This window comes from Anopheles ziemanni, chromosome 3, assembly GCF_943734765.1.
Source record: "Anopheles ziemanni chromosome 3, idAnoZiCoDA_A2_x.2, whole genome shotgun sequence".
NCBI lineage: Eukaryota > Metazoa > Arthropoda > Insecta > Diptera > Culicidae > Anopheles > Anopheles ziemanni.
In genome coordinates, this window is record NC_080706.1 from 18,579,443 (window position 1) to 18,606,460 (window position 27,018).

General features: G+C 44.0%; 7 protein-coding genes across 9 annotated transcripts in view; 3 read left to right on the top strand and 4 right to left on the bottom strand.

Annotated features, from left to right (window-relative positions):
* The window catches only part of LOC131284282 (D-2-hydroxyglutarate dehydrogenase, mitochondrial), a 29,148-nt gene extending 22,088 nt beyond the window's left edge, over positions 1-7,060 (top strand). The window contains exons 2-5 of the mRNA XM_058313135.1: positions 3,876-4,572; positions 5,533-5,831; positions 5,927-6,083; positions 6,580-7,060. Coding sequence (XP_058169118.1) covers positions 3,876-4,572; positions 5,533-5,831; positions 5,927-6,083; positions 6,580-7,029 — 1,603 coding nt within the window. The 3' untranslated portion in view covers positions 7,030-7,060. The remainder of the gene's footprint in view (positions 1-3,875; positions 4,573-5,532; positions 5,832-5,926; positions 6,084-6,579) is intronic.
* Positions 7,061-8,450: 1,390 nt separating this feature from the next.
* On the bottom strand, positions 8,451-9,101 carry LOC131288567 (LYR motif-containing protein 4). Its single transcript, XM_058317710.1, has 3 exons — positions 8,942-9,101; positions 8,759-8,879; positions 8,451-8,504 (listed from the first exon to the last, which is right to left on the bottom strand). Exons 1-3 carry the CDS (start codon positions 9,028-9,030, stop codon positions 8,451-8,453), a joined length of 264 nt encoding a protein of 87 aa, XP_058173693.1. The 5' UTR covers positions 9,031-9,101.
* A 323-nt stretch (positions 9,102-9,424) lies between these two features.
* LOC131286088 (6-phosphogluconate dehydrogenase, decarboxylating) lies at positions 9,425-12,085 on the bottom strand. The gene is made up of 4 exons (XM_058314954.1): positions 11,966-12,085; positions 11,500-11,614; positions 10,604-10,848; positions 9,425-10,531 (listed from the first exon to the last, which is right to left on the bottom strand). Exons 1-4 carry the CDS (start codon positions 12,083-12,085, stop codon positions 9,563-9,565), a joined length of 1,449 nt encoding a protein of 482 aa, XP_058170937.1. The 3' UTR covers positions 9,425-9,562.
* A 4,604-nt stretch (positions 12,086-16,689) lies between these two features.
* Positions 16,690-18,359, bottom strand: LOC131284283 (circumsporozoite protein-like). The gene is made up of 2 exons (XM_058313136.1): positions 17,223-18,359; positions 16,690-17,016 (listed from the first exon to the last, which is right to left on the bottom strand). Exons 1-2 carry the CDS (start codon positions 18,219-18,221, stop codon positions 16,690-16,692), a joined length of 1,326 nt encoding a protein of 441 aa, XP_058169119.1. The 5' UTR covers positions 18,222-18,359.
* Positions 18,360-19,211: 852 nt separating this feature from the next.
* Positions 19,212-20,999, top strand: LOC131284284 (WD repeat-containing protein 46). The gene has a single exon (XM_058313137.1). It carries the CDS (start codon positions 19,212-19,214, stop codon positions 20,925-20,927), a length of 1,716 nt encoding a protein of 571 aa, XP_058169120.1. The 3' UTR covers positions 20,928-20,999.
* On the bottom strand, positions 20,942-21,522 carry LOC131289116 (mediator of RNA polymerase II transcription subunit 22). The gene is made up of 2 exons (XM_058318318.1): positions 21,382-21,522; positions 20,942-21,316 (listed from the first exon to the last, which is right to left on the bottom strand). Exons 1-2 carry the CDS (start codon positions 21,476-21,478, stop codon positions 20,997-20,999), a joined length of 417 nt encoding a protein of 138 aa, XP_058174301.1. The 5' UTR covers positions 21,479-21,522; the 3' UTR covers positions 20,942-20,996.
* On the top strand, positions 21,193-26,434 carry LOC131289115 (endoplasmic reticulum chaperone BiP). Of its 3 annotated transcripts, none has more exons than XM_058318317.1 (2): positions 21,193-21,211; positions 24,022-26,434. In XM_058318317.1, the coding sequence occupies exons 1-2, from the start codon at positions 21,193-21,195 to the stop codon at positions 25,899-25,901; spliced, it is 1,899 nt and encodes a 632-aa protein (XP_058174300.1). In that variant the 3' UTR covers positions 25,902-26,434. The 3 variants fall into 3 exon arrangements, with proteins under 3 accessions (XP_058174300.1, XP_058174298.1, XP_058174299.1); XM_058318315.1 differs by lacking the exon at positions 21,193-21,211 and adding an exon at positions 22,417-22,541 and having other exon boundaries at positions 23,912-26,434; XM_058318316.1 differs by lacking the exon at positions 21,193-21,211 and adding an exon at positions 23,107-23,260 and having other exon boundaries at positions 23,912-26,434.
* The last annotated feature ends 584 nt before the right edge of the window (positions 26,435-27,018 follow it).

Genomic DNA, 27,018 nt, shown 5'->3' on the forward strand with positions numbered 1-27,018 from the left:
GTTGGAATGCTGTGAAAAGTCCGAGTGCTATATTTTGGCATCGCTGTGCTGTGGTTTCATACGCCATTGCGCATTTACGCCACACGCTCACTCACGCGAACGTCGCATGCTGCGATGACGAAGACAACGTCGGCCACGAAGACGACCGACCGCGTTACCGATCGTCAAAGGTACCCCTTTGCTTGCTGCTCGCTTGGTATTGCGGCGTACAAAAATGGCACATATGCGCAACTGCACTGCCACCGCTCGCCAACGTGGCTATGAGTTGGAATCACAACGGTTCAAAGGGAGTTGTTGTCCCTCTATAAAAAGACATGATATGTAAAACCTCTCTTTGCTACTGCCCTGCTAATGTAATCCTATAGCAACGATTATTGAAATACTGGTGATAAGATTCTTTCCTATGTTTTATTCATTAGTCCGTGTTTCATGTATCTTTATCAAATGTAACGATTGTGAAGCACATTTAAATGAACAGAGTGTCATAGAAAATCACCTCGAAAAGGTTGTTGGTTTTATCACCATGCAAAGGATCTAAGTGTTAGTTCCTAGAACGTATCAATTTGACTTTTCCGAAAACTAATCCTTTTTTCTTAACATGAGAATTATTTTAAATTGATTTTGGTTAAACAATATAGCCTGGACAGTTTAATTCAATCTACGTTTAATTGAAATAAAAATGATGTTCATGCCATTTTTATACCTTGCATGTGAGTCTTCCACATCTGCACTACACGTAACCTCCGAATTGTATTGTATGCTACAAAATACTCATCATTCAAACACTTTTAGTGTTTCTTATTTCAAAAACTACTTCGAACGGCTTTTAAATTCACTGTTTTCATACTCACCTAACGTTTTACCACAAGTTAATTTAAGCGCATACAGCTTGATTGAATTTCAAACCACTCGTAACACGCGTAACTGCTACTCGCTGCAAACGGCAAAGAATTAGTGTTGTGCTTAATGAATCTTTTGGCGAGATTCATTCATATGAATCTTTTACCTAAGATTCATTCAGATGGATTCATGAATCTTTGCGGATTCGAATATTCAAAGCTTAATGAATTTTTCGAAACCTTAATGAATCTTCATGAATCTTTCATGGTTCTGTCATGAATCTCCCCGATTCTGTCATAGGCGTGGACAATGAGACCAAAAAAAAAAAAAAAAAAAAGGTGGTCCCTCAACCGACTTTTGGTTGGTGACTTTACATCATTTGGTGTGTCTTTGGGATTCATGAATCTCGCGGCGAAAGATTCATGAATCCCTTATAAGGCAGAGATTCATTCAGATTCATGAATCTGAATCCGATTTACACAACTCTACAAAGAATGACTGAGCGGCCATCGTGCGGCATGGAGGTCCTCTACCCTGTCGACTTTTTTTCGTCGCCGACGACGGCTACTCCCCTTGTTTCTGCATACCCACGTCTGGGTCGCTAGAAAACCTCCCGCGAATGCTATCCGTCTTCTTTCGACCGGAAAAGAATATGGCGTCGGTCGGTTTCTGGAAAAGATATCGCTTCACTGCTACTTCTGCTTCTTCCTTGATTCTTTTTTAAATCGAAAAGCAACAAGGAGGTTATTGTACGAGCTTTGGAAGTTGCATTGAAAGATGTTTACCCATATCTTTGCTAAATTTTTAAACTTACGGCGACAGAACCACAGAAAATCAGGACATATGGCCTTTAGTTGCCAGTCCTCAACCTAAAGAGGTCTATGTCTCCAGGTTAGCTTGCGAAGGCCCAGGAAGCTGGATTCAATAGCCGTACTGGAGTAAATCCTCGACGAAGTGAAGAAGAAGAAGCGACAGATTGTACTCTTGGGGTGTGTTGTTGTTTCGTTATCGCCCAGGATTCCTCACCGTGCTTCCAATATACTTGTAAGATGCACTTTAAAATTGCTCGTATTGTCATCTGATTTGTCCCCTTTTTTAATAAAATTTTTAATACAAATCATATCGCCTGTAAATATCTCGTTTTTCAAAATGTTTCTTTACTAACAGATTATCTATTGTTGTAGATCATGGGTTAGCGAACTTTTCTTCAATTACTAAGTATCGAAGGAAGATTCCTTGATTTATCGTTTGTTTTTTATGATGCTTGATGGAAAAACTACTTGTAACTGAAGAAAAGAAAACCTTTTTCGTGTTTTTTTTTTAATCCATAACACATTTCATGTATGAAATATGTCATAAAGAAATTGTGTGAGCTGGATAGACCTAAGTGTAGTACCAGATATATTTTCTCTAACCCAACAGATATATGAAACGTTGTCTTTGATCCATTGTTCCTGGTGATTGGAAAAATAACATTAATATTGGTTAAAATATGCTCATTTTGTTTCATTTAAACGTAGGGGTAGGGCTAAATTGAATGAAAGTATCGCGATCAATAAATAGCATCAACGGAGGGGGTCCATGACCGCCGAGCGGAAGCGGCGGTTAAAAAATCGACCCATGAACTCCGGGGCTCACCACCTCGACGGCGTGGGTTCGAATCTCAACCGCGGAGGACTGACTATCCACGTACGCAAATGGAAAAAGTCTTGTAAGCCCTTAACGGGAAAGCATGACCAAGACGCCTTACGCCAAGAAGAAGAAATAGGATCAATCAGCATTAAAACAATTGGGTAAAACATCAAGCATGGATAAAACAAAATGTTATGAAATTGAACTCATGAAAACATGGTTGCTGGCCATTTATTCACTTCATTCCCTCTTCCTCCGGTCCCGCCATCTTCTCTAGATTCTCCTTTCTATTTTCGTGTGCAAAATGGAACCGGTTTTTGGTTTCGATATGTCCAAACCGGTCATGTTTTGGACAAGCTTCCAAGACCCGTGGGTTTGCGAGGCGTGCTTTTGTGCAAAATTTCGAGTTTATGTGATTCAAAAATCAAAACATTGGGGTTCAGTATGGTAAATATGATAGATTGAAACTTTATCTTGAATCTGTTATTTCACCTTTTATTAAAATAAAAGAGGTGGACAAATCTGAAACCTAGGTGTTAATTTCATCATTTTTTCCTTATCTACGAAGCTTGTATTGCTGCGAACTTTTTGAAATGACTTTTGCGCATGCTTCGGAATGTGATGGACGTGTGGAATGTAAATTTCCGTCTCAACTCTACCAACAATTGGGAAGGGAACGAACGAGACCAAATTAGCCGAATGTGGTGAGCTCCTTGAGGACCTGGGCAAATAGAAGGGGATCGCAACAGCGACATTTTCTTCTATTTAGGTTACAATTGAATGTTGATTTTTTCTCGCTTAATTAATGATCATGTTTTATACATTGAATCGTCAAGAGAATGATCATGTTTTGAGATATTTGATAACATTCAAGAGCGTTTTTTCGAATCGTGGCTAGACAGTTTAAGTGGAAAATAGAAGGAAACTATTAAACTACTAGAGTACAGTTATGCCAAAGTTTTTTTTAAAGATTTAATTTGTCACAATAACGTTTTTGGAGGTTTCCGTAAAGATACAAAGCAATATAGCAAATATATTTCGTCATTCTGTAAGCAATGTGAAATAAGTTATCTTTGTCTTATTCTAGGATGTTATCGATAATTTTTTTCTTGCTCTTTAATAGTGATACTTACACTTACCCATACTTGTATTACTTTTTCAGTTATTTATTTCATGCTGTTGAGGAATGAGGAGGAAAATATAAATTTGATTAGGTTGTGGTATACCTGTAAGCAGGTCAGCCAGCAAAACAACCTCTAGCTGTAGTGCATACACCTTATGCTAGTTCGTTCATGAGACAATTTGTCATATCTGGGTTATTTCATGATTTCTTGGGACTGATAGCAAAATAACAAATGACGCTTCAATAAAATGCTGAACAGTTTGTTTTCTTTTCCTGATAGACAATATCGAACCACCAGGCAGACTGATAATCCCGTCATGTTTCTGCGCAGTGTACTTCGGCATTTGGGCCGTCGGCCACCAGGCACTTTGAGAACGCCGATTCGCACACTTGCCTCAAACAGCCGCGAAGTGCCGGCCCTCACCCGTGACCGCTACCAGGCACAGCGTGGTGCCTTCTCCGAGCTCTGCGATGAAGATGTGGCCGTTTTCCGCGGCATTCTCGGTGGGCCGGATTCGAGCCGCGTGTTGACCGGGCCGGACGAGGTCCAGGGCTACAACATCGACTATCTGCGAAGCGTGCGCGGCTACGGTCGGGTTGTGCTGAAGCCACGGACGACGGCCGAAGTGGCTGAGCTGATGCGCTACTGCAACGAGAGACGGCTGGCCGTGTGTCCGCAGGGTGGAAATACGGGACTGGTTGGCGGATCGGTGCCCGTGTTTGATGAGGTTGTCCTGTCGCTGCAGCTGATGGACACCGTGGAGCGCATCGACGAGTACTCGGGAATCGTGGTGTGTCAGGCGGGATGTGTGCTAGCGTCGCTCGAGGAGAAGGTCGGTGCCCACGGCCTCATAATGCCGCTGGATCTGGGAGCCAAAGGTTCATGCCATATCGGCGGAAACGTGTCGACAAATGCGGGAGGCTTGCGGTTGGTGCGGTATGGAAATCTGCACGGTTCGGTGTTGGGTGTTGAGGCGGTAAGTAGACCGAGTAGAATGGGCCAACGGATGAAAAATTGCGAGAATTTTAGAAAATAGCTTCTTTCTTGTACCACAAGCTTTTTCAAGAGGAATAAGATTTTTTTTGTCCTAAAGCGTTCAGCATCCTAAAGCGACTTTAGTCCAGCTTAACTGATTTTCGTGGGTTATAGAAAAAATACTGTGTAACAGTTTGAATCAGTAATAGCGTTTAGAAATAAGTCCACGCGTGTTGGGGCAACCTCTTGGCGGTGTAGGTTTGAATCCCGATCGAGACCGGAACCTTAATCTTCACTACAAAGGGGAAAAAATGTCCAATGTCAAAAGTGCAATTTTTGACTTGTGACTTTTTCTAACAACGTTTATTCAACCAATATTTATTTTGAGATAAAACCTATGAATAATAAATTTGGACAGTATATAGTTAACTTTTAACGAGCAGTTTGTGCATTTTTTTTCTTACCTTTTATGAATAAAGTGATTATATTTTGGTTTTATAAGTATAGAATTATCATATTTTCACGCTCCTCATCATTATATGCTTTTCTTTGTGTTAATTTAAATTTAACTTGACGTAATTCGACTGAGTCATGAAACTATAAGGAGAAAAGGTACAGTTTAGTCATTATGATAGTAGTTATGATGAGAATATGAAACAAATGTGCATAGTTTGTTTTACTAACAGAGCCAATATTTATTAGAAGCCCCTTAAAATGTATGTTACCACAATTGTTTATGTACAAAATAAACAAAATCTATACTCATAGGAATTGCAATCTTTCTTTGCAAGGGGCATAGATCATTAACACAGCGGTGATGCATGTGGAAGTACGGATCACAAAATGTAGCAAATGAAGAGACTATTCAAGCGATTTTATTATCAATCGTAAAGAAAATGGTTAAGCGTAGTGAAATTCAACAAATCTATTTAAACTCTTTCTGTTTTATGCCTTTTTTCAGGTTACCGCCGAAGGACGCGTGCTCGATCTTATGTCAAATTTCAAGAAGGACAACACGGGATACCATCTGAAGCATCTGTTCATCGGCTCCGAGGGCACGCTCGGGATCATCACCCGCCTGTCCATCTTCTGTCCGACCGCTTCCCGCTCGGTTAACATTGCCTTCCTCGGGCTGCGCAGCTACGACGACGTCAAGCAGACGTTCCTGGCGGCCAAGCGTGGGCTGGGAGAGATCCTCTCGTCCTGTGAGATGATCGACGCCCCGTCGCTGGACAGTTGCACCCGGTTCTTCAATCTACAGTAAGCATTGGGAGGGTAATAAAGCGATTGCAAATTGCCCTGAGCCTCCTTCATGACATGTTTCTTTCTTATTTTTCGTCACGCCCCTCGTCAAGGTCACCAATCGAAAAATACCCCTTCTACATGCTGATCGAAACATCCGGAAGCGACGCTGGGCACGACGAAGAGAAGCTAACGCGATTCCTGGAGCAGTCTATGGAGAAGGGTTTGGTGGAGGACGGAACGGTGACGGGAGAACCGACGAAAATGAAGGTAAATCTAAAATGAAGGTGCTTGAGATGGAAAAACTTTAAAACGGAACCGCCATTCACTTCTGTAATGCACGCAATGATGGTAAAATCAAACAAGCAAATGTCTTATCGCAATTCAGAACGATTAGGTGATAACGATACGACACTTCGTATTTGCATTCATCCTCCATTTTGTTTGTACACTATTGGTGTGTCATCGAGCTTGTACCATTAATAAATTGCCGTGAATATTTCGACGCTATTAGTTGGGATTTACCGGTCGTATTAGAATGCTCATTTATTATCCATAATTGAAAAGCTATGCTTTGAATGATGATATTTTTTTCATCTAATTGATGACCTCTGCTTTTCTTTGGTATTGAACTTCCCGTTGCAAACAACCTGGTGGAGGTGTGATTTTGTATTTTGTTTAAAACCTAAGAATTTGATGTTTATAGGAAAGTATTGGTAACCGATTGGATATTTTCAAAATTATGTTTACTATTGTTTTGTTTCAGAATATCTGGAAACTTCGCGAACTGATTGCGGACAGTCTGCTGAGCGACGGTTACTGCTTCAAGTACGATCTTTCGCTGCCATTGGACCACTTCTACGAGATCGTGCTGGCGGTACGGGAACGGGTCGGCGAGCATGCGATCAACGTCACCGGATACGGCCACATTGGTGACTCGAACCTTCACCTGAACGTGTCATGCGCCCGTTTTACGCCGGAAATCTACGCCCTCCTGGAACCGTTCGTGTATGAGTATACATCGCGCTTGCGGGGCAGTGTAAGCGCCGAGCATGGCATTGGATTCCTCAAGCGGAAGTACCTGCACTATTCGAAGCAAGCGGAACCTCTACGGCTGATGCGCCAGATGAAGCAACTGCTGGATCCGAACGGAATCCTCAATCCGTACAAGGTGCTACCGCCCGAAACCCCAACGAAGGAATCGGCCGGACATTGATTGTGATTTCGAGTGCCACGAACAGCGGTCTCTGCCTGCTGTAAATTTGAATTTGATGGTGAAGGAATAAGAAATTGGGGTAGAAGTTGTAAAATTTTTAATAAAACTGGAGATTGCACTTTAGATTATTGTTTTTGTGCAATTTGCATGTACGCGTTACATTATATACAGGGACACCCACGACAGTAAACTTATTTACCGATACCGATTTACAAAAATGCGTAGGGACTTTTACAGGGATGCAAATAAATAGTTTATATTTTTTTATAAATGTATATAAAGATCATCAATCATCGAATACATTCGTGAAATGTGAATGCGCAAAATTAGAAATCTGACTTGTCAATACCATGTGTTTGTCCTCCATTTGAATACATATTTTAACTAGTTAATCAAATTCCCATTATTTAAAGACTCAAAACAAGGTGTTAAATACATTACATACCTATTTTCATCCATTTCCGAGCACTTGTACCAAAAATCCATTTTCTCAGACAAACCCACTAGTTGTATCGCATCCATTTTGCTGGAAATGAATGCAGCCATTTTAAATGTGTAGTTCTTCTTCACTCGCAGATTGCTGATACCAGGGAAGCATGAATCAACGGTAGATAGTCGGACAAGTAGGCACTGTTTGATATGACGTCATCATATATGGTAGTCACAATATCTACGATAAATGTTTTTTTATCAATTTTGTTAGCTAGATACATCATATTTTTTATTTAAATATATTTAGAACGAAAAAGGGAATTTATTGAAGGATTGCCGTGTTTATATTTCTCCAGGTTTGTCTAGATTTGTTTTAGATTTATCATAACTTCAAAGTTTTGGCATTTTACTATTATACTCCAAAGCCCTTCTCATCACAAGTGAACACTTTCGCATCCTTCTCTTTTAATCAATGTTTGAATCAACTTCAATCAACTTTTGGAATCAATGAGGGCACCCCTATTATTTCAGTTGTTTTAATCTTTTCTCGAATTGTTCGGATGTTAATTAAAAGTAAAAAAGTACAAGTGTATTTTAATGATTAACAAACTACAAATGCAGTCACATTTATTGAATGATTGCCGCACGGAACAATTTATTTATTTACAGTACATGTCTGATTTGGGGCCAAAAGTTACGTAGCACCATGCCCCTTGAATTCCATCCGTCCTTCCAACGGTTAGTGTACCAGTTGCCGAGATATCTTGCGAATTGCTGATCCAGGAAAAGCAAGTAATGGCTAATGATGTAACGTATATTTTATTTCTACTACATGTACCTTTGCGCTCTCTGGTGCCTAACAGAATCTAGATCAACAAACGTTGAAGCACATAGAAAAAAAAACACTGGTCCTGGTCATCGGTAGAATGCAGCACTCGGCATTGGTGTCCTTGGAGTTGCCTTTTCCATGAGATGACGTTGCTTTTTGATTACTTTTCTATCACCAGCTTGTCTGGCGCTTGATATAGTTGACCCACAATGGTCTATCGTATATGTTCCGGGTGAATTCAGCAGTTGTGTATAAATAGAGAATAAAAAAAAATTAGCAAAACAATATTGTGAGAAGGTTTTTTTCGAAAACACCATGAAAAACTTCCGCAGTATGCTGTTTTACTATTACAACATGAGATTCCACACATAATCATATTTGAGGCAACTAAACCATTACATCACCTTTCTCAACTAGTCCCGGCAAAACAATCAGGCTATCTACAGTATACTGGAAGTTTCCACTTACCTGTCTTTTAATGATTTCTAAAGTTTTCTTCGCGTTGGACAGCTCATTCTCAATGCTTGCACTGTCGGTAAGAGCTTTGTTGTCTCTAAATGCATCGCGGATCCGGCGAAGCGCATACATTCTGCAAACACAGGGATTGATAAGGGGCCTCGGCCCTTTGCGGCAAAATATCTGAACACTTACCGATAGTTGTACGCATCGAAGTTCTGCGACGCACGAAGCATCTGTTTGTAGAGCGATAGTACCTTCATCTTGTGCGCTGCACCGGCCATATACGACAATTTACAATGGTACAACTGGAATGGAGAATTTGTCCGGGAAACTGCGAGGAATCGAATGTTTATGTTGGCTCAAAACAGCCGGTCTGGCGTAAAACAACACAAACCACAACAAAGCTAACTGACAGCTGGCAGCTTCACAAATCTATTAATAGATGTCGTTTTTAGCGATAGATGTTGACGTTTAAACTTACCGTTGCATAGTCCTTAAATGTATAAGCTACGAAAAAATAAGTCCTAGTCGATGGAATGTACACAATCAACTTTTTTTTATTACGAGGAAAACGGCGTAGAAAAATATCAACAATAAATAACTGCTCTATCGCATAGAACTGCAAAGAAAATGACGATTGTTCTTTTCATTCAAACAACGCCAAAGACTTTCTTTGCATGAGAATTTTCGCAATCTTTTCTTCGTTTAGAACTTGTACCGAAAAGATCGAACCATGATGAATAGAAAGGAATGAACTGGAGTGCTGTGCGTTACGACTTCAAGCTACTGCCGATGCCGTTGTAAGGAGCTGGATTAGGCCAAATAGGTACTGGCCGACACATTGCCACCCTTGCCCGTCCAGTTGGTGTGCACAAACTTGCCCTCTTTTCCGAGCAGCTCGTACGTGTGTGCACCGAAGTAATCACGCTGCGCTTGGAGCAAGTTTGCCGGCAGCCGCTCCGATCGGTATCCGTCGAAGAAGGCAAGAGCCGCCGACAGGGCCGGCACGGGAACGCCCCAAAGTACGGCCTGACTGACGACCTCACGCCACGACTGCTGATTGTCCATCATGGCTTTCTTGAAGAAATCGTCCAGCAGCAGGTTCGAGAGCTGCGGATTGCGCACGAACGCATCCCGGATGTTGCCCAGGAAGACGCTACGAATGATGCATCCGCCGCGCCACATCAGCGCAATACCACCGTAGTTCAGGTTCCACTTGTACTCATTGGCAGCTTCACGCAGCAGCATGAAACCTTGTGCGTACGAAACGATCTTCGCGCAGTACAGCGCGTTGCGAATGTGCGTGAGGAACTGCTTGCGATCCGCCACGGATGGCTTCGTGCTCGGGCCGGCAATTTGTTTGCTAGCCCTCGCCCGTTCCTCCTTCAGTGCGGACAGGCAGCGCGAGAACACCGCCTCACCGATCAGTGTCACCGGGACGCCGTGGTGCAGGGCGGCAATGGCCGTCCATTTGCCCGTACCCTTCTGGCCGGCCGTGTCACGGATGCGTTCGAGCAGGTATCCCTCGTCGTCACGATAGTTCAGGATATCTCGCGTAATCTCAATCAGGAACGAATCCAGTACGCCCTTGTTCCACTCGTCGAACTCCTGTGCCATCTCTTTCTGCGTCATGCCGAGGGCCAACATCAGGTGGTACGCTTCACAGATCAATTGCATATCACCGTACTCAATGCCGTTGTGTACCATCTTAACGAAGTGTCCTGCGCCACCCTCGCCGACCCACTCGCAACACGGATCTCCGTTTGATTTCGCACAAATGGCCTTAAATAGAACAAAAGGTGAAACACATTAGTTAGAGAGTATTACAGCTTGCCTTTTTGCACTTTTCCTCACCTGGAAAATATCCTTAATGAGCGGCCACGCATCGGGATGACCACCGGGCATCAGCGAGGGTCCATAACGGGCTCCCTCTTCTCCACCGCTAACACCGGATCCAACATAGAGGATACCCTTTGCCTTAAGCTCCTCATAGCGCCGGGCGGAGTCCTGGTGCTCCGAGTTGCCTCCATCGATGATCACATCACCACGCTCGATCAACGGCAGCAGCTGATTAATGAAATCGTCCACAGCGCTACCGGCTAAAATAAATATATAAATAAAACATCGCTGTAGTACCAAGCAGTCACGTGAGGCTCGCAAAAGAATAGTACGAGAGCGCGCCGGTTTTGTTGTGATCTAGAACAAGCGACCCACTGGAATCCACTGTAAGGTCACACGTGAGTCGCACGATCGTTCGCGTGTTCCTTCCGCTCTCCGCGGCTACCTTCGCAGGTGATTTTTTTACTGAGACAATTCTCCTTCATCTCAAGATCAATGCTCACGGACGCATTCGCAGGCACGACCACATGAATGAACGGAGGCAGCCCTCAGAAAAGGTCACTTGCCGCCGGACAAGGAAGGAACTTTCACTTATTGCCTTGCTGTTGTACGACACCAAACCGCGATCGAAACAACGGTGGGAGCGGTTCGCAGATAGATTCAATCGAATCAAAAGCCGTCACCGGTAACTCCTGCCACCGATCGTTCACGTAATGCTTATCGCGCTCCAGTGCGCTCTCTTGCGTCGCAATCTGCCCCGTAGCGCGTTCGCGCATTGCAAACCGTTTACAATCGCGACGGAAGAAATCCGTCGGCGTTATGTTCAACCTACAAATGACTTTATGGTCCGACCGAGACAGCCCGAACATGCTGTCCCTCGTTCGGGGCCCGCGGGTCTGCGTGGCGCTTACCTTTAACCAGCATCATGATCTTGCGCGGTTTCTTCAGCTTGTTAACCATGTCCTGCAGCGAGCTGGCACCGATGATGTTGGTACCTTTGGCTTCATTCTCCAGAAAATGGGTGACCTGTGGGCGGAATGAGAAACATACGGTGGTCAGCAAGGGGATCCATGTTTTGCCAACGCTGGTAAAGATGGATAGATGCACGCTCACTTAGCCTATTTATGTTAATCCAGGTTAAAAGTAATCGATTCGCCGAAGTGAAGGGTCACGCACGAAGGATATCGTTATATTGAGCATTGTGAATGGGGTCATTTCAATGTTACTCGCAAGGAGACTGGGATTGAGGGCTGTAGCATCACGTGCCACAAAGTGGATAAATTAAAAGGTTAACTATTTGGATACTATGTTGAACTTATTAACCAGCAGATTTGCGCCTGAACATTTTGAGAATTTAAAAACTTTAGAAAAGCTTACCTTATCCACGGTACGGTTGTAGGCGCACACGACGAATCCCTTGGAATCCATGTTGAGGATCAAATTTTGCCCCATCACGGCCAATCCGATCAGGGCAATATCAGCTTTCCTGCGAAGCATAGGAATCAGTGGTCAAGTAGACTGCACACCGGGAATTGCGGGTCAGTAGGGCCCTCATTATATTAGCGCGCTAAGGTCAGCGGACGCACGAACGATCGCGCGATTCTTTTTGGCCGCCTGTAGGGTACCGGTATGTTATGTAAGATTTCCGCCAAGCGTTTCGCATGCCTCCAGCGTGGAACCATCGATCAGTAGTGGTGCTTCTTGGTTGGTGACCTTGGCGTGCACCTTCGCCAAGCCGTCTCGGCTCGGAGCGCTAATTTCGATTGTGATGAATCATGCATCAGCAACGACTCCATACTATTGTGTCGTGCAAATGTTCACGCTTTCGGAAACGGTGTAATTATCTTGCACGTTTCTTCAAGCAAGCATCCATCGATCGTTGCCATCGATACAGCTCTCCACGGGCTCTTAAACAAACACAACCTCGAGCGTCATTCAACAAGTTACGGAAGGAAGATAAGCAGCCCCCTTGGTACTATATTGGATTGTCTCATACGAGAAGCCCTCAAAGTCAATGAAGACTCGAATGGTAAATAAATATCCGGAATGTATCTAAAAAGGTACACAGACCTATCAAGGGATAAACAACATTCCAGAAAAATCAAACCGAACATAAAACATCGATTGGCAACTTTTTTGCAATCAAATAAATGGACCAAATAGTCCTAGCGCCTTCATCATAGTAATGCCATCTAAAGCCATTGGACGACGAGGAGACATTTTATTCGTGACGATCCGGAATTTCCAATGAGCTTCAGCTGCGGGTCGGTCAGAACGGGATGTTCGGGTCACTGAGACAGCTTTTCCAAGCTTGCAAACCCAAGTAAAAACTCCACACCGCCGATGAATAACGTCAAACGACAATGACTTGCAAGGCACGGTGGAGCGTACGAAGGTGCCCTTCGGAACTGGACGGTGCGATGAAGTTGTTTACTTACGGGCTGGACATTTTGTACGATGTAAGGGTGCAGAATAAACGGCGTAAGGATTCAATCTTGGTGTAGTTTGATAAACTCGAGTCGTAAGACCGGTGCACAGTGAACAAACGAGAGGAGACCGGTGAAGTAAATGCAAACACAAGCCAAAACCACGGAGTAGACGGGTGTTATCTCCTTCACTGCACAAACACGACTGCCGATCACCGATCGGCGCCGAGTGGTCCGCGCTGCGTTGAGTATTGCAACGTTGGTTGGTATTTTCTGCTGAAATATCTAATTTGTCAATAACTTCATAACCGCTTAAGCGTTTTGTACATGTGACCCCTTAAATGAAAGGTCTGCTCAAGACACACAACTTTGTCTTACAATAGATCTATTCATATTTTCTAGTTTTTGAGAAAACTAATTGTGTGGAAAAGAGACAGCACTCTACCGGGAACAAGGTGAATAAACTTCGATTACTAAAAAGCAAAAATCTGCATATTTGTTAATAACTATTGATTCTTTCAACCGATTTTCACGATTGACCCCTTAAATGAAAGGTCTTTTCAAGACGCGCAACTGCGTTGAAGGTAGATGTTACCGTACTTTCTTGTTTTTGATAAAAACCACACCTGGAAAGTTTTCGCCCGAGGGGGCGAAAAGGTATATCAGGTTGATTGGCAATTTAGGTTCAAAAAGCCAATTCTCGCATAACTTGTTAGTTCCTTGACCGATTTCCACAAATGACCCCTCAAATGAAAGATCTTTGCAAGACGCGTAATGTGTCTCAAGAAACATTATATGCTGCATGAAATGCCTCTCTTCTTGGAATAAACTCGGGTAAATCAATTAGTCTGCATATTCCCAAAAAGGACTATATTGTTCGTGTTGTTTGAATACAATTAGAAGAATAATGTCAACTATACTGATATTCTTATGTAAATCATTCATTGAATTAAACACATCATATGAAAAATCGGCATTAGATGAGCATGTATGAAATGGCGGATTGGGATTCGGATTCGAGGATCCGGATCTCAGAATGAATTTGAATCGAAAGATTCGGATGCCTGTAGGGATTCAGTTTCCCCATCACTACTGCCGATCACCGATCGGTGCCTGCTAGGTCCGCCTCCGTCACGAAGGGACTGTGGAACAAGTTCCGAGCGTTCACATATTCCGCAGCCACGTGATAGACGTTTTGTAAAATGTTAAACAATTTATTTAATAACTGCTTTTGGTGGAAATATGAAAATTTATACTCCATGAAGATCGTTGTATCCATGAAGATCCTTTATTTGCCATCGATTTTGTTCTTGGCGCCGGGTATTATTAATGTGAATATTTCTTTTTATAATGGTACGACTGTTCAATGTACGGAAGTGCTATGGATGTTCGCATGCTGTTTGGATATTTGATAACAAAAAAACATCCTTTTGCAGTTGATTTAAGGATAAACTCGTTTTATTTCAGTTCCATGTGATTTCACTTTAAGTAGATGTAAACAATGATTCGAACAATCTACCACTTTATTTCCATCGATGATACACTATTGGCGCTCGCGAAGTTCGTTTCGTTTAATTTAACTATTTCATATGTAATTATACTACCAGCAGCAGCATAATGTGACCCTGCAATTGTAGCTGCACCGTCGGATACCGTTACCAGATGCTACGAAGCGTGGGGTTTAAGTATTATCCTCATCTCAACCAGTACAGAGGAAAAGGATCGATGGTATTAACTCTCACCCTTTTGTATACTTGAAGGGATCATCGAAAAGGATACGTATGTGGTATTTACAGTGAACCATTATTGGTTTCAAGCAACCAGTTTAAGCTAAAAAACGAGGAGCGCAAATAATTGGTGGTAATTGTTTGAAAGTGAATCAGTGAAGTGAAACTTTTCGCGCCACATTACTGGCGTAAAAACAGAACTACTAGAAGTAGTGCTGGAGCGCTTTACATGGCAAAACGAAATTACAGAAATAAAATTACTGAAGTTAAACGAGAATAAATACTAATAATGATATTCTTTCTAAAAACCCTTATTCTAAACAACAATGATACAATTTCTGCTTGAGCGACACGAAAAACAGAATAGTAAAGCGAAACCTATCTTTACGCAGTTGACAACATTCAATTTCAGTTATAGAAAAAAATTGATTGATTAGGGCTTAATAGGGTGAAAACACGATGCTGTTTAGTTTCTCATAGTAAAAGAAGGTCCATCGGGGATGCAATTCTTACCCCACTAGAATATTTCCAGAATGGCCAGTTTCTGCAACTACAGATAAATTAGAAATGCAACACAAAATACAATACTAAACCACTAAAGGACATGCTAGATAGGACAACGAAACACGACAGCGCGACAACGTATATGGTTTTTGTGTTGTTGTATAGCGACATTCCATTTACATATTACTTATCATTTCACTAAGTACGGATGGTACGAATGTGGTTGCATTCAAATGTAAAGTTGACAGACGAATTACTTGATTGCACAAAACTTTGTATCACTATTGTATCGGTTTTGCAACTGTTTTGCGGAATACATCGGAATATTCATTTTACTAATAGAACTATAGGATTTCCGTTTCCGTTTCCGTTCTGTCGAATACATTAGCTTATTATTTTTATTGTTACGAGTTAGCGTTTTGGTTTGTTGCATTTCGGTGTGAATTAAAAGATTCCAACGAGTTTGACTGAAGTTTAAGTGCGCAAAGACTCAGATCCCCACAACTAAAGTCACATTTTCGCCAACGGTTAATCTGTTCCTTCTCTGTTCTCTATCGATTGATTTTCATTATAATCTGTCTCTGATGCAAGCTTTGGTTATTCAATAAAGTATTTGTCCTTTATGCGTTACGTTTTTATTGATAAAATCCCTACATATATCTGCTGGCAATGTCAATAAGGACAATCGATTGGTACTATCGTATGTGCCCTGTAGGATATCAACATCCGGGTTGATGCATGAGAGGAAAAAGTTAATGTTTTAGTCAGGGGGATTTTCACTGCAATCCTACGCGAGAAATAGCCTTATATATTTGGTGGGTTCTAAATTCATCTACGATATTTTGCCGCTAATGATGCTTTCTGTTCCATTCTGTAATGTGCAACACGGATAACAGTATGCTAAAAATATCTTTTGCAGCAGATCATTTCGTTGGCCCTCTGTGAATTGAAAGTCGCAGTTATTCGATTCTTATTAAAAAATAACAGGATTGTCCATTTCGTGGTTTTAAAAGTAGCCAAAAGCTGCCGGGGATGTGGCTTTACACTCATGAACATTAACGTGCTGTTATTCGTTTTTTTGTTTTTCATGTGGCCGGATCGTTCAATTATTATCCTACATTCTCAAAACTATGAAATGGAGAACCCTATATTATGGTTGCCGTTATCAGTCGAACGATATGATACATTTATGCATATCCTGCGAACATAGAACGCAAACTCCTCATCAACGCTCTCGTATGATCGGAAGTGTGTAGCTTCCTTTGTTATTGTAATATCTTTGTATTGTTTGATAACTAAAATGAATGTCGTCGCTCTGAGTGTTTTGTTTTTTTTTTGGGTTTTCTTTTAACACATTCTGCCGAGATCTTTTCGGTTTCGGGTTATCAATCGCAAAAACGGATCGTTTCTTTTAACGGTTACTCTAGATAAATACTACAAGCTTTTACGACACCGTGGTAGCTGCTGTTTCAGTTGTTTCCTTGACAACTACGGTCTGCTCTTCTGGAGCGGTAGACGTAGTTGCAGTGCTGTCGGTAGTAGAAGCATTAGAAGAAGTAGTGGTGGCAGTAGAAGATGCAACGGAATCTGTGGCTTTTTCTGTAGTAACGGACGACTTGATAGAATCGGACACCGGAGCAGCACTGTTACAGTTAGCTTCATCGTTTTTAGCGAGGTTATCAGCGGAAATTGCACCATCGTTTGATTTGTCTACACTTTCGCTACAAACCTTTTTGCAAGGCGACGTTTCAGTCAACATTTTTTCTACATCCTGGAATGAATCAGGGGGATATTGTTAGTTTATAAAATGCATTAATGTGCCGGTATTGTACTGGTCCTTTACTTGATTTTCTATCGAATTATTACACGACTTAAAAACAAAAATAAAAATGGTATTAAAATTAGAGGAAAAAGCAATAGCCGCTTAATAAATTTACTCTCTATACAGTTTTTAAATGCTTTTCTATATACACATACCTGCGTGGGTGTTTTCTTCTCAAATTCGGCACGAGCTGCTTCATACATTTTTACAAATGTATCCCTTTGCTCCTTAAACTGTGCGAACAACGCATCATCACGGTGTCCTTTAAGACGATTGGCGAGGTCTGCTTTCTTATCGTGCTCGGCTTTAATTTCCTCTGTCACCCACGGCTTATCGAGTGGGTATTCTTCTCTGTTTTGCACATTCTTCGGACGAGGACGCTTTCCATTCACATTCAAGGCGGCTCCGTTGGCCGACATTCCGTTCCGAGGGAATGGTTGCATGCCACGGGCATGTAAGTTTCCGTTCGCGTTTCTCCTCGCAGGACCGTCCGGTCCCTGGCGTAAGGGTGGAGGCATCATACGACCCATGGCGTGTGGCGGAGGCATGGGGCGACCGCCGAGTGGAGGTATCGGTACAGGGAGGGGTCTGTTCATCGCCAACAAGGACATCGGTCCCTGGGGTCCAGGGCCAAACCTACCATTCTGGGGTCCACGCATTCGCATTCCTCCACCATGAGCATTTCGGAAATGCGCTGGATGAGGTGGTATCGGTGGTGGATTCATCGGACCTCGCCGACCGGCGGGACCGGGAGGACCCGGGAACATATTTGGTGGGGCCATCGGTGGACCCCAGCTCGGCATGCCATTCATACGGTGGCGCATTCCAGGACCACCGTTTTTCATGGGGCGTCTCATGTTGGGATTCATCTTCCGACCACCGTTACCGTTTTTGTTTCCAACTTCTGCCCCATTGCTCGCGTTGGTACCGCCAGCACTGTTGCCGGCTCCGTTAACGTTGGAAGTGATCGAGTCATCGTTGAAGTCCATGAAACCGGGATTATCACCAAGCTGGTTTGCGTTGAACATAGCACTCATGCTACGAATATCATTCATTTGATTATTATGCTTTCCTACGCCCTGCTTGAATCGCTGACGATTAGCCATCTGGTTGAATGCGCGTTTATTGTTTTCAATCGACTTGTTCGAGACCATCACTTTTTACGGAACAGGTTCGCTTTGACTGCTTGTGTTTCGCTCGTCCGCTAGTTTTTCGCCGTCAAATCTTTGCAACACTATGGGCTTCTATCTCCACTCCACCACAGCTGATCTGGTTGACGAATTATCCTACGAATAACAATATTCTTTCACTGCAATCGTCGATTCACAACTTTGAAAACTTTGCTTCCCGGTGACTGCTGAGTTTATCTGCAGGTTCCTGACTACTATGACACCTTTTTCTGCGCTTCACTTTGAATCCTTTTAGAATTTGACGTTTCTGAAAACCAATAAAGTTAACTTGCTAAGCCAATCAAACATTTTACGATTGAAACTATGATACTTAGAAATATAATAGCAAATCAAACTATCAAGTGAGAATATGATTATTTCAGAAAATATGATTTTATGTTGGATGAGTTGATCGTATTAATAATTAAAAGCCCTGGGAAAATATTTTGTTCTATTGACGTTTTCCCTTTTTCGTATGGTAGAGGTGGGCACTTATTTTGTGGAACACTCGGAAATCCATCGAATATTCTCTGAAAGAATCTGTTCAACCTTTTTTACCCAAAACCTGTTAAACAAACACTTAACAAAAACTGAAAATAAAAAAATGTTTAAATTAGATATTTTCTCTTACCACGCTTTCATCATAATAAAAAAAATCCTTTGATCTATTATTCCGAGTGGCAAAACAGTTCCAAAATGATCTGGGTTCGTACTGAGGTAACCATATCTATACACCAAGTTTGGCCAACGTTTGTCAGTAGAAAACAGCATGGTCTTGTGGTTGTTTTAATAATCATAATAATAAATTGTAAAGCGAAATCGTGTTCGTATTCTTATAAAAATTCAAAGATTTTGGTGAAAATGGTGAGTGCTTTATTATACATGTTTTTGTATGGTAACACATCAAATCAATCACCAATCAATGGTGTCTTTCAGAGTCAAAAGGAATTGGGCTTTGCCCCAGGGACAGTAAAGATGGAACAAAAAGCCGATGTGAAGATTAAGTCCGAAAAAAATGTACCAATGAAGAAAAATCATCCGGGGGCAAAAAGACTGAAAAGGCGTAAGGGGAAAAAGCTCCCTGTAAAAGAGGCGGCAGTATTTGATCGAGAAAAGCATCGGAAAAACAACAGTAAGCTGCAGATTCCACTAGATTCCGAAGTGTTAATGCGACATTCTCGCGGACAACGGTTGAACCTGGCTGGTGTGAAAACAAAGGTACATAAAGTCCGGGAAATGCGCAAGGATATCAACATCGAGTATGCTACAGAACAAGCTGCCCGAGCAGAAATTCTTCTTGATGAAGACCATGGTTATCTGGAAGCGGATGAGGGAGAAAATACGACCGATGTCACGCAGAAAGAAATCACGCAGCACGTGGACATCACAACGGCAGCTAAGCACTTCAATTTGTCCCTTGGCTTTGGCCCTTATCGCATGCGATACACGAAAAATGGCACCCAATTGTTGCTGGGCGGACAGCGTGGTCATGTCGCAGCATTCAATTGGGTTCAAAAGAAACTGCTGTGTGAAATGAACGTGATGGAATCGGTCCACGATGTTACTTGGTTAATGAATCAAACTATGTACGCGGTTGCCCAAAAGAACTGGGTACATGTGTATGATTCAAAAGGAGTTGAGGTGCACTGCGTCAAGACGATGCACAGGAGTTTACGTTTGGAGTATTTGCCCTATCATTTCCTTCTCAACAGTGCGAGTGATAGTGGCTTTCTTTCGTGGATTGATATTTCCATTGGACAAAGTATAGCAAACTACAATGCCCGAATGGGAAAGGTTACAGTAATGACGCAAAATCCATGGAACGCGGTAACGTGCATAGGAGGCAGTAAAGGTGTCGTCTCGATGTGGTCGCCGATGGTTCGCGAGCCACTTGCCAAGATGTTGTGTCACCCGGTGCAGCTGACGGCGATAGCAGTAGATCCCAGAGGCAATCATATGGCGACTGCCGGCTTGGATAGAAAGGTAAAAATATGGGACATACGGCAGTTGGAAGGTCCAATAGAAACTTACCACCTAAATACGGCTGCCTCCGGAATAGACCTTTCGCAGCGGGGTCTAATGGGACTTTCGATGGGAAATGTCTGTGAAATTTATCGCAGGTCCACCGAAGATTCGGAAAAAAGCAACATGACACCCTACATAAGGCAGCGTACCGACGGCTCGATATCGAATCTGCGATTCTGTCCGTATGAGGATATTCTCGGTGTGGCAACCGAAAAAGGATTCACCTCGCTCATTGTGCCCGGCTCTGGTGAACCGAACTTCGATACTTTCGAGGCGAACCCGTATCAGTCTAAGACGCAAAGAAGGGAGGAAGAGGTTCATAATCTGTTGGATAAGGTACCAGCTGAGTTCATTGCATTGAATCCTAATCAAATCGATGAGGTAGACATACCATCGGCAAAGGCACGCCTCGAAGCGAAGGTTAAGTTGCTAACCTTGAAGCCCCCCAGGATTGACTTTGAGCCCCGCGCCCGCACTGGCGTGTCAAAGGCGAAGCGCATCAAAATCAAGCAAAATGTGAAGGATGCCCGGTTTCGCCAGGCCGCCAAAGAGTTGCGTGAAATTAAACAAACAATATTGGACCAAGAGAAGAAATCTGAAACCCCCGACTTCGACGAGTCGACGGGTGTACTTGACCGTTTCAAAACGAAGAAAGTTAAAAAGTGAGGTTTTCTTATAGCATTACGTGTTAATGTATATTTGTATTGAAATAAATTCAGAATAAATATCAAAAGATCACTTGTAGATGCTAGTGTAGTATTCCTCCTCGAGATCGTACAAATCCGCTGCCATGTCGTCTCGCACGGCCATCAATTTGGTATCTCGGTCGATTTGGGTGCTACGGTAGAGCGCAGAGTTACTGCAGATAGCATCATTCACAGAGTGGAAGTCGTTAAGGATAAGATATTGCTTGATGTCCGACACGAGCTTCATGAGCGATTCTCCAGCGCGTACGATATTGGCCGCGCGGACTTGGGTTTCATACGTATCCTGCTCGCATTGTGTGATCTTCGATAGCTGTGTATCATTTTCTCCCTTCGCTAGGCGGATGATTTCTATAAAAAGTAAAAAACGGCTGTTTACAACAAGTTTATTAACTATTGGAGTCAAATGAGTTTACCCTCGAAATTCTCACGCATGCTTCGGATGTCCTCTTTCAATCGAGAGTTGTATGACTTTAATAATGCTTCCTTTGATTGCGTTAGATTTCTCTGCATTTTGTTGCCAACTTGAAGAGATGAAGTTTTCAATCACAATAACACAATTTTCTCTCGTACCGTATGATATTTCGATGGTTTAAGATGCGATACTACACGACCTAGTCGCCGAACAAAAGTTGTTTACTATTTTATAAATGTTTTGATCGGAGGTTGTCAGGTCATGTAGGTTCGTGCCGTTCCAAACAAAAGAACTATTAAATTCAAAAAAATAATTCGATGAATTAAAATTCATAGAATCTTTCAGTTAAAAAATGATTTTCCATGGCTTTAAATGAAAATTCAATGAATTCAATGAAAATTTAAATGTTTCGTTTTCTGGTAGGGAATGTAGATGATGCAGGCAAGCGAAAGTGATCGTTTTTTTATTTTTTCAATTCAGAGGAAAAGGATACATTTAACGGTAATAAATAATAATAAACTGTTTTATCCAATAACAGAAAATCGAAAGATGTGTTCAATGAAACATCTACGTTCGTAGCTTCCAATATCTCCGAAAACCTTTTCCCATTTTTTTATAGTTCTGGCATGTTTAAAAACATCGCTTTCGTCGCGGGATCACGAATCGATTTTTCATTTTATTAACTTTTAGTAAACAATTACTATGAAGACTTCCCAAACTACAGGTACTGCTTCTGTTCGAATTATTGATAAACAGTTCTGGAAAAATCGCGGATTGTTTTCTCGCGCAATCTAGAAAGTGTTTGCATCGAAGCCCAAGGATGCAATCAAAAGAATGCGTGGAAAAGGAAAGTTCAACCTCCGAATGAACCACCACGTACGTGTTTTTGTGCAAACACCGCGGATTGCAGATGAATGCTTATCTCAACTGTCAAACGCTATCCCTGACCGGTGCCGGTCGTGGGCTGCCCTGATTGGTCCACGAAGCGGCTGGAAAATGCTACACGACTGTTCATCCGCAGCATTTATGCACGGGACGGGGAAAGCGATTCGTTCAGTTTCAATTCAGCAACAGTAGAGAACGTACGCGAGTTGTGATCAAGAGACCAATTGTTGTTAAAACATTAACAGAGAATCCGCTGTTAAATAGGAGATAAACAAAGTAAGTTTCTTCGGAATCATCGTTCGTAGTAAAAAGTAACGGTTCGTCAATTTTTGCACGAATCCCCGGCGACTGTCGGCAGGCGTTGAAACGCGAAAAAAGAGTGAAAAAGTATTGCACTGCAAAGTAAGTGCCTGCGCGGTTGGTATGGGAGGCAGTGTTACGAACGACATTGGGAATCCGACATCCGGTGCAGAAATTACCCGTGACCTGGTGGCAGAAATATTCTAGAATGTTTCTTGTCGATTGTTAAACGCCCGCAGTATAGTGTCGGGAGCGGCATTACGAATAACGGGCAGTGTGTGTTAGCAGAAAATGGTTGCTAGCGGAGATGGCAGCGGTGGAGCTTCGAACATTTTTTTTCTTCTATCGCACACTTGGATGATGGCGAGAGAAAATGCGAGAAGGAAATCCCGTTGACGACCTGATACTAGTTAGGCAGGATGGAAGAAAGAGCCGAAAGAGTACGGTTGGAAACACCGGGCAAGTTCTCAGCTTTTTCTTCACCCACCATCATCCGCGCACCAAGCCGACCGTACACTTTGCCTGACGTGGAGTTTGGCCGGCATTTTGTAGTATTTGTGGCCGGAAAGGTTGACGTGTTCTTTTCAGAGCCGCCTACCTTATAGTGGATGCGGCAGAAGAGGCTTAGTTCTATTTCAGTCGCCGTGGAGGGTTGTTGAGCGAGGAAGTTTTCCGTTTTTCGTAACAAGTTCGAAGTGAGTTGTGGCTAAACATTTACTTTAACATATTTATTAACTGATGTGAACCACAAGTGCCCAGCAAAAGAATTGGTTTTGCGTAACAGCAATGCGATTTTACACGTTTTAGCCAGCCCGGAAAATAGGTCACAGTCACAGACCTCGTTCCGTCTCGTCGGGCTAAACGGGGTCAAGAAACCTAACGGTTATTCTTCGATTTGGATATGGGTTTCTACGCGGCTGGTGACGTGATTCGTATGTTAATAGTCCACGAGGAAGATTGCTTGGATTATATGATGCGTGGTCCATACCTTTCTCCAGGCACCCCGGATAGCATTGATGGAGGCCAAGCGTCGTCGCTGTCTAGGATCGACTGACGTGGCTTTATGGATGCTCACTTGATTATGTGGCATCATCCGGTATGGTTGTAACCAATTCATGGCCTTTTACTGATTTCATATTCAGCTTGGGAATCGAAAAGAATATTGGCCAGTGTTCATAGCCAGAAAGGGATGTTTAATTTTATAGCTTGCCCCCATTTTGTATGGTTTTTCGCACACGACAACACGTGTTTTCCGCTGAGTAGGCTGCGTGGTTATGAACTTACAAACTAGTGGTCTAGTTTTTGGCGATTCTAATGTTCGTTTAAACTTTCTCTTTGTCACACAGAATTGCAGCAATGAAACTGCTAAAACAATCGGCCCTGGTGGTCGTATTGGCCGTACTGGCCTGTTCGGCGGAGGAGAAAAAGGAAAAGGACAAGGACATCGGCACGGTAGTTGGTATCGATCTTGGCACGACGTATTCGTGTGTAGGCGTTTACAAGAATGGACGTGTGGAAATTATCGCCAACGATCAGGGTAACCGTATCACTCCCTCGTACGTGGCGTTCACCGCCGACGGCGAGCGACTGATCGGCGATGCCGCCAAGAACCAGCTGACCACCAACCCGGAGAACACGGTCTTCGACGCCAAGCGTCTGATCGGACGTGAGTTCACGGACCATACCGTACAACACGACATCAAGCTGCTGCCGTTCAAGGTGATTGAGAAGAACTCGAAGCCCCATATCCGCGTCGCGACCGGCCAGGGTGATAAGGTGTTCGCTCCGGAGGAAATTTCAGCCATGGTGCTCGGCAAGATGAAAGAGACGGCCGAGGCGTACCTGGGCAAGAAGGTGACCCACGCAGTCGTAACGGTCCCGGCCTACTTCAACGACGCCCAGCGTCAGGCCACCAAGGATGCCGGAGTGATCGCCGGATTGAACGTCATGCGCATCATCAACGAGCCGACCGCAGCGGCCATCGCGTACGGTCTGGACAAGAAGGACGGCGAGAAGAACGTGCTGGTGTTCGATCTGGGCGGTGGTACCTTCGATGTTTCGCTGCTGACCATCGACAACGGTGTGTTCGAGGTGGTGGCCACCAACGGCGACACCCATCTGGGTGGTGAGGACTTCGATCAGCGCGTCATGGACCACTTCATCAAGCTGTACAAGAAGAAGAAGGGCAAGGACATCCGCAAGGACAACCGTGCAGTTCAGAAGCTGCGTCGTGAGGTGGAGAAGGCTAAGCGTGCCCTTTCGGCCAGCCACCAGGTGCGCATCGAAATCGAATCGTTCTTCGAGGGTGATGACTTCAGCGAGACGCTCACGCGCGCTAAGTTCGAGGAGCTGAACATGGATCTGTTCCGGTCGACGATGAAGCCGGTCCAGAAGGTGCTCGAGGATGCCGACATGAACAAGAAGGACGTCGACGAGATTGTGCTGGTGGGCGGCTCGACCCGTATCCCGAAGGTGCAGCAGCTGGTGAAGGAGTTCTTCAATGGAAAGGAACCATCGCGCGGTATCAACCCGGACGAGGCTGTCGCTTACGGTGCGGCCGTGCAGGCCGGAGTGCTCTCGGGCGAACAGGACACGGACGCGATCGTGCTGCTCGATGTGAACCCGCTCACCATGGGTATCGAGACGGTCGGTGGCGTGATGACGAAGCTGATCCCGCGCAACACCGTCATCCCGACGAAGAAGTCGCAGATCTTCTCGACCGCCTCGGACAACCAACACACCGTCACCATCCAGGTGTACGAGGGTGAGCGCCCGATGACCAAGGACAACCATCTGCTCGGAAAGTTCGACCTGACCGGTATTCCCCCGGCGCCACGTGGCATTCCCCAGATCGAAGTTTCGTTCGAGATCGACGCCAACGGTATCCTGCAGGTTTCGGCCGAGGACAAGGGCACGGGCAACCGCGAGAAGATCGTCATCACCAACGACCAGAACCGCCTGACGCCGGACGACATCGAGCGGATGATCAAGGACGCCGAGCGGTTCGCCGACGACGACAAGAAGCTGAAGGAGCGCGTCGAGGCCCGCAACGAGCTCGAGAGCTACGCGTACAGCCTGAAGAACCAGCTCAGCTCGAAGGACAAGCTCGGTGCGAGCGTGTCGGACGACGACAAGGCCAAGATGGAGGAAGCGATCGACGAGAAGATCAAGTGGTTGGACGAGAACCAGGACACCGAGGCGGAGGAGTACAAGAAGCAAAAGAAGGAGCTCGAGGACATCGTGCAACCGATCATTGCCAAGCTGTACGCGAGCACTGGTGGTGCCCCGCCGCCAGCCGGTGGCGAAGAGGATGAGGAGCTGAAGGACGAGCTGTAAGACGGCTCTCTTCGATTGAAAAGTGCGAGTGTGATTCGTAGCCCTACAAACCACCACCACCACCACCACCACCCGTTCATAATCATCATCGTCATCCGTATCTCGCAACCATCTCATCATCAAAACCAGCGGACAGCCTATCGTCGTCAGTTCCCCTTTTCTTCCCCATTTCGCAGTGCGTTTCTTTTGGGAGAAGAGAAGGACATCCGGACGATCTGTCTCGACGAACCTCGAGTGGGTGTGATCCTTCCAAAGCACAACCTCCGCTCTCCACGTCGTTGGTGGCAGTGGTCGTACCTGAGAGAGGGAAAACAGTACACACACACACAAAAACACTAGGCAACTGAGGGAGGAGGGAATGTTGGAGTTACGATCGCGGAAATCCATCTTATTTTCTAGATGGAAACGAGATTATCCTCCCGCTCAAAATCGTCGCTCCCTTCGGCCCGCGCGTTCCAGTACAATTTTTCCAACTAACAGGATCTACAAGATTTGGTAGAGATTACAATTGAAGACATTGTTGTCATCATTCGAGAGAGGAGAGGAAGGGAAAGAGAGCAAATGTTTTCCGTTTTTGTTTTTGGTTTCGTCCATATGAAATGATGTTGTGGCACATTAAGAGAGGAGGGTGCACATTAGCAGAAAAAGAGGATGTACATTTCGTTTCTAATCGTTTATTTATTGAGCGAGCGATAGAGAAAAAGATAGAGCAGTAGTTCGGCAGACGTGTAGGATAAACGACTTTAGAGTAGCAAACCACAGAAAACTGCTGGGGGAACTGTTATGAACAGGAGTTTCGGACCTCCTCCTATATCCACAGCGCCCCTCGATTAACATCCCGAGGAGATAACCGGTAGAGAAAGGTCGAAAACACAAGAATCACTCCTTTCGTTCCACACAAACAAAAGGGGGAAAGCGCACGCAACTGTAGAATAAGAAAGAAGAGGCACAGGTTGAAGTCGAGGCAACAAACACAACAACACGCGCCACACGTGTACAGGGGGTGGGGTCATTTGGACCCGCACCTCCTCCCCCCCAATTTCATCTCCTATGCGTGCTCTCCATTTAAAGGAGCGAGAAATGATGGCAACGAACGCTAACGAAGCTCCCGCGATGC

Coding starts and splice junctions, on each gene's coding strand:
- LOC131288567 (XM_058317710.1), bottom strand. CDS start 9,030: ATGGCCGGTGCAGCGCACAAGATGAAGGTACTATCGCTCTACAAACAG. Junction 8,880..8,941: donor TTCGATGCGTACAACTATCG/GTAAGTGTTCAG, acceptor CTGTGTTTGCAG/AATGTATGCGCTTCGCCGGA. Junction 8,505..8,758: donor TAGAAATCATTAAAAGACAG/GTAAGTGGAAAC, acceptor CATATACGATAG/ACCATTGTGGGTCAACTATA.
- LOC131286088 (XM_058314954.1), bottom strand. CDS start 12,085: ATGCTTCGCAGGAAAGCTGATATTGCCCTGATCGGATTGGCCGTGATG. Junction 10,849..11,499: donor GATCATGATGCTGGTTAAAG/GTAAGCGCCACG, acceptor TATTTATTTTAG/CCGGTAGCGCTGTGGACGAT. Junction 10,532..10,603: donor TCATTAAGGATATTTTCCAG/GTGAGGAAAAGT, acceptor GTTCTATTTAAG/GCCATTTGTGCGAAATCAAA.
- LOC131284283 (XM_058313136.1), bottom strand. CDS start 18,221: ATGGTCTCGAACAAGTCGATTGAAAACAATAAACGCGCATTCAACCAG. Junction 17,017..17,222: donor AGAAGAAAACACCCACGCAG/GTATGTGTATAT, acceptor GATTCATTCCAG/GATGTAGAAAAAATGTTGAC.
- LOC131284284 (XM_058313137.1), top strand. CDS start 19,212: ATGGAACAAAAAGCCGATGTGAAGATTAAGTCCGAAAAAAATGTACCA.
- LOC131289116 (XM_058318318.1), bottom strand. CDS start 21,478: ATGCAGAGAAATCTAACGCAATCAAAGGAAGCATTATTAAAGTCATAC. Junction 21,317..21,381: donor CATGCGTGAGAATTTCGAGG/GTAAACTCATTT, acceptor TACTTTTTATAG/AAATCATCCGCCTAGCGAAG.
- LOC131289115 (XM_058318315.1), top strand. CDS start 23,922: ATGAAACTGCTAAAACAATCGGCCCTGGTGGTCGTATTGGCCGTACTG.